This window comes from Labrus bergylta, chromosome 1, assembly GCF_963930695.1.
Source record: "Labrus bergylta chromosome 1, fLabBer1.1, whole genome shotgun sequence".
NCBI classification, from domain to species: Eukaryota; Metazoa; Chordata; class Actinopteri; order Labriformes; family Labridae; genus Labrus; species Labrus bergylta.
Window position 1 is genome coordinate 34,513,651 of NC_089195.1, and position 6,347 is coordinate 34,519,997.

The window sequence follows — 6,347 nt, forward strand, 5'->3', positions numbered from 1 at the left end:
TCTACTGGACGATGACAGTGATGGAGTTAAAGCTCGTAAACATTAAGAGTACACATCTGTCTTCATTAATGTTTGAACTGTCATGACTTCATTCATAATGCTTCCAAAGCTGCAGCTAAATAAACCAGAACACCACTAAAGTATTTTCTACTGCAGCTCACTACTCTTTAAACCTTTATAAGACCCCCTTATCATTTTATTTCAATCTATTATAAAGATTATTAAAATGATGTGCATGTACCAAGTTAGTCACAGAGAGTCATTTGACTGGACAGAAAACAAACCATCCTTCTCTCACTCTGCCCAAAGCAGCTTTGAGTCTTTGTGCCCGGGCCTCTAAGTGGGAACCCCTCGGCCCCCCTCGGTCTCAGGTGGCCCACAAGCTCCATGTCTGGACTATTCCAGGAATGCATGTCACTAAGTGGGTCATAATCTGAGGGGAAATCAGCAGCTTATGTAGGACATGCTGACTTATTCATTGAAGGAAACGTGTTTGTGAGTCTCTCGAGTTCACAGGACATTTTCATGTTAGGTAAGAAAGGACCAGATTTAAGGCCAGCGTCATTTTACATGAATCATCATGTCACTAGTTCTCACTAAAAAGATGCAAAAAGAAGGCCTTAAAGTATCCAAATAATGATTTTTTAAAACCTTAATTAAAGTAAAGGTGGTTCCTGTACTTACATATATGAGCCCAGAGTAGTATCGGTCTTTGAGGTTGTGAAGCACGGAGGCTTCGTTGAGGCAGGTGAGTTCGGCCATGTCCTCTACTTTGCTGAACTTTGGCGGGTTCATCTTCTGGATGTCGTCCTTGTTGACCACCGCTTTCTTCCCATTCTCCGCCAGCTCCACCACCACCTCGTCGCCGCGTTCCTCGCGAATGCTGGCGGCCTCGAAGCCGTGCCGCTCCGATGGGATCCATACTAGCCTCTTGGCGGTCCAGTCGGCCTGTGCGGCCGGGTTGTAGACCACGGCGCGGTCCACAAAGAGGTACCGCTCCGGGTCCTCCTGCCCACTCCTCTGTGACATTGCTGCTGGAAACCAGAAGCAGTACACACTGGGTCACCTGTGGGAAGAAAGAAGCAGACAGTGAGACAGTGAGCAGGTAGAAAAACAACATATATGTAGGAACCTAAAATATATCTGTCACAATATCAGAATTTGACGATAACGATAATTATCACATTATAATTTATTTCAATATAAATTTATCAAATGTTTGATCAATTTAAACCTGTAATTACACCACCCAAACCAACAGCCAATCATGTCGCAGGGATATGGGTAGGCAGGCTTACAGATGTGTGTCCAGTTTTTATCACATCACTAATGGAGTGGTAACAGATAGAACTTTCACAATGAGTGCCACCAGATTAAATATTTAGCTACCATAGTTATAACCAACAATGAAATACAGAAGCATGGGGCTGTTTAACTACAGATGCAGTTTACACAGGCGGCCATTTTATTCCTGATATGCATATTATTTATAATATGGGCTCACTCTCTGAGCCACTCCAAAAGAATCCAGACTGGAGGTTGTGACTCGAGTCATATGTCGTCGTATCTGCCGCACTTTTCTTTCTAATATTTCCCACTTGGAGCCACAAATGTAAAACATTTTAACCGTCATATTTGCTTCCTGAACTTGCCATCACAGGTTTGCTTGTCAGTCAACCATTTAATTTGTACGTCTTTACTTCAAAAATCAAAAATCAGAGACTCCCAGTGTACCGCAGGAGGGATCCCACGTACCACCAGTGGACATTACATACAACATTCACTCTCAAACCGTGGTACAAGAACCAGACTGGACGGAATCCATCAAGTTTACTGGAATAAAATCTTGCTAAAGCCCTGAATGTTTACAAGAGAAGAAGTTTTAATGAGGGATGTTAAAGGGGGAGTTATGCTGGTTTAACAGATGCAGTAAAACTCAGACTCCTGATGAGAGTTTTGTACATTTCAGTTTGAATATCGATTGAGCCAAGCTGCGGTCAATACAGCTGGTAGTGAAGTGCTCTAAAGATGACGCAGCTTCTTTAATGGCTGCTGACTCGGAGGAAACTTTTTAAATCACTGGAGTACTTCATGTAACACAGAAATAACAGTCAGGCTTTCCCAAGCTGATGGCCTTATTTCTGATGTTTGCTCTGATAATTGTTGTGAATGATATAACTGTTGTTTAGAGGAGTGTCACAGCTAATCACAGCCATCAGGTGGCTGCTGCCGGCCTGTCATAACTCAGCAGGAACCTTTCATTAATGTACGATTATCAGGAAAATGTGGCTCAACATGGAGCATGGGGTCCCTCTACATCTGTTTCATAGGACAGGTGCTAAAGAAAGGGATCTCGTGCACACCGTCTAACAAATTGTGCAAAAAAATTGGCAAAGTTTTGATGTATTTGTGCAACCTAGATGGTGTGCAGGAGTTTCCCTGCAAAATTTGGTAATTAAAGACAAAAAAATGACCCAATGTTTGGTGCCTAGAACTTCTATTTTTGTTGCCATGGCATTGAAACATTGACAGATTTTTTAGGAGGTTTAACTTTGTCTATTGTTTACCGTCTACTTAATATTGATGGTGACTATGTTCACCGAAAATTCACTTATTCACCTGATTTTATTTGGCTTACAGTGTTTGCCCTAGGTTTACAGCGTTGGGGGGGGGTGGGGACAAGCCAACATATGTCGACACAGCGACACAAACACTTGAAGGAATCTTGGTGTTCATGTGTTACTTTTAATGACAGCTGTCCTTTTCTATCGGAAAGGTATCCTTAAATGACTTCTTTCCCTGATTTCTGACTCTATCCACTATCCTATCTCTACAATAAAGGCACAAAAAGCTCAAAAATAATATAATGGTAGGGGAAACACTGGCTTAGATGGAGAGAAGGGGTGAACAATGCACTGCCATCACATGCAGATGTTACCATCCGGTAACTGAATATATGATACATCTTGGATCACTGGAAAAAAAGCTCTGAGCGCTTCTAGTTGAAAATCTTTCAACTTCTCAGAAAGGCGCTGTTCACGTCACCGGTGCTGTTTTCCAAATGTTTAATTTTCCCTCCTATGGATCGTGTCTTGTACCCACATCCTCTTTGCTCCGTGTCTGATCGGGTAATAAACGATCTCAAATATAAATCATGCAGTAAAAAGTAACAGAGCAGTGTCGGTTATAAAGCAGCCATCAACAGACTGTTGTCATGGAGACAGGACGGACGTGCAGCTCTTTTCTTCTTAGTGCACAAACGCTTCATGCAAGCGCTCCCAAACGCACAAATGACATAATGTGAATTATCTGCATTCTGTATTTGAGTGAGATAAATTCCCTCTCTCTCTCCTCTGCTTTCTAGTTTTGCTCTTTGTTTTCCAGAAGAACTTGTTTGGCCCACTCACACTGTTGTGCGAGCTCCAGGCCTGTTACACCTCCATCCTTATGCATCACCAACCCACCCACGTACTCTTACTTCACCATGTGGAGCTCTTCATTTGCCCACAGAAACTCTGACTGTGTTGTGTAATAGAGATAATGTGGAGATGAACAAAACAATGGAATGGCCTCCAGCTCGTGTCGAGTTAGAGCTGAAAATTATTACTTAAAGGTTCAATGTGTAGAATTTTATTAGAATTTTGACACTAAAATATCTCAATTAATTAAGTTTTGAGTACCTACATTTCCCCAAATATTTCCAACAGTTATCAAAGTCAGAGAAATCCTTCATTTTATAGTTGGACGTGTCATGACAGATCTGCCAAGAACGAGCCGCCATGACAGACACGACATGTTTATCGTTGCCATGGAAACACCATGTCAAAGACCGCTGCTTTTCTAGTCTTCTGACTACTCAAAGCGCTTTTTCACCGCAGGTCACACAGACACATTCACACACTGATGGTAGAGGCTGCTGTGTAGTGAGACCATCAGAAGTAACTAACCCCATTCATACACATTCATACGCCGCTAACAAAGCAGCGGGAGCAACTTGTGCTTAAGTGTCTTGCCCAAGGACACATCGGACATATGGGCCGCAAGATCTGGGGGTCGAACCCCTGACCTTTTAGGTTGAGAGACGACCAACTCTACCCACTGAGTCGCAGCCGCCAAATGTGCACAAACTGATTCATTTATTTTGTATTTATTGCGACAAATTCAGACTTTTGCAATGTGTTTGTTACCGCTCATATCACAGTTTTGACGCCATTGCAATTTATCGTGAAGCCCTTCTTAGATGATATCATTCATTTATCAAGAAAATTACAAATATTTACTAGTCTCAGTCTTACACTTGTAAAGATAAACTACATCATGTTGAATATCTCGATGATTTAAAGAGTTGGTTCGACAAAATAACTACTTAAAAGACGTTTTGCCTATTTCCGATGAGCCTTTAACTTATCATTACAGTAACAGTTAGATATTCAAGCATGTAACACACAATGACTGATGTTTTGGAAAAGATTGAATCAGCCACCAAGTGTGCACAAACTGAGTGAAAAATAATTGATTCTTTAAACATAATTTATTTTGTATTTATTGCGACAAATTCAGACTTTTGCAATGTGTTTATTACCGCTCATGTCACAGTTTTGATGCCATTGCAATTTATCGTGAAGCCCTTCTTAGATGATATTTATCAAGAAAATTACAAATATTTACTAGTCTCAGTCTTAAACTTGTAAAGATGTACGTATATTGAATATCTTGATGATTTAACGAGTTGGTTGAAAACAAAATAATAAGAGATGTTTTACCTGTTTTCAATTAACCTTTAATTAATCATTAACAGTTAGATATTCAAGCATTTAATTCATAATAACTGATCAGATGTTTTTATAAAAGGTTGAATCCACTAATAAAACCCTCACTTTTACATCCTTGGCACTTGATGCCCTCAACAGCTGATGCAGGGGGGTCAAGCCTGAATGTCTGCCATGACAGCTTGTTCCTTCTTATTAATCAGCTGATGAATGCTCAGAGATATTTAACCTACAATCAAGTCCCATGCTTAACTCAGGCGCTGGTTAGAAACGGATCTGGGTCAGAGTCAGAGCCAGGGATGGGATGGATGGGGGGGGGGGATCAAGTGAGGCTTCAGGCTGCCAGGAAAACACTAACTTTCATCCCTCCATCGGCTCTGAACCACGAGGATAGGTAGCATCCCCTGCGGTGTGATAATGAATGAATGAATGAATGCAGCGCTGTTATAACGACGGGCCAAACAGCTGCAGCGGCTAGCTTAGCTTAGCGTTAGCTCAAAGTTGTGGCGTGCTGTGCTCCGTGTCCGACCCGCCTGAGAAGACGCTGCACAGCCCTGATTCACCAATTAAAAACACATCAACTGAACCTCCTCACTGGCCCTTCTGGTATCCCAATCAAGCAGAAGCTGAAGTGAATGTCCTAATGAGTCTAAATTAAATGCAAATGAGAGTTTTTCCCAGGATGCACGGAGCCTCCTCCTCCTCCTCCTCCTCCTCCTCTTCATCATCCTGGGTGTGGGTGAAGACGTCTGGGTGGGGACAATGACCACACCATTCCTCCACCAGCTTCCAGTACATTCATCTTATAAACCACGTAGCAAACAGCGTTATATTGATTTATATGTCGGATTAAAGGTGTGAGCGGCGTGTTGGCTCTGCGGCGCCGTGCTAACATTAGCGGTCCTCCATCACTGAAATAATCCGCTAGCTAACGGTCACGGTAACCGTCGCTAACCGCTTCACATCCTCACCGGGGCTTCTCTCTCTTTTAAACTCACCTCGAAGAGTAGAAGAAGAAACCCCTTTCCCAGGAGTGTGTTAGCGTGCAGCAGGTAAGTGTGGTAATCCTCCAATGCGTGTTAAAGTAGTCCCGTGTTTCTCTCATCAGTGGTACTCCCCCCACCATCCAGCACCCTCTCAACCGAACTTTCTCGCCGGCCAGGCAGGCAGGCAGGGAGGGAGGGAGGATGCACCGCCGCCGCACTCTTTTTTTTTTTTTTTTTTTTTTTTTTAAAGAGTCACGCCCACAACACAAATCTGGAATGTGATTGGCTCTCAAAGTGTGATGCTTGAGCGTGATTGGTCGAATATAATTTCCATCCCAAAAACTTTGATAGTTGACGGATGCCGCCCCAACGCAACACAGCATCACCTGCTGATCAGGAACGATGGATTTTATTTAAAAGATAAAATAATTATAATACTGATTTAAACTTTATGTACTGGAATGTATTTATTGAAGATAAAAATCAGAAAAAATAGTCTTTTAAAAAAAAAAAACAGTTGAAGAGAAAAAATAACACGAAAGGCAAATGTAAAGAGTGGATCCAGATATATAAGAATAAAGTTATTTAGTTG

At 42.0% G+C, this 6,347-nt stretch overlaps 1 protein-coding gene across 2 annotated transcripts in view; it reads right to left on the bottom strand.

Moving 5' to 3' along the window:
* Positions 1-5,925, bottom strand: part of LOC109999707 (myosin-10) — a 69,738-nt gene extending 63,813 nt beyond the window's left edge. For both annotated transcript variants that reach the window (XM_020654831.3, XM_020654829.3), the window contains exons 1-2: positions 5,768-5,925; positions 685-1,066 (exon numbers count right to left, since the gene is read on the bottom strand). In XM_020654831.3, coding sequence (XP_020510487.1) covers positions 685-1,029 — 345 coding nt within the window. In that variant the 5' untranslated portion in view covers positions 1,030-1,066; positions 5,768-5,925. The remainder of the gene's footprint in view (positions 1-684; positions 1,067-5,767) is intronic.
* Positions 5,926-6,347: the final 422 nt, after the last annotated feature.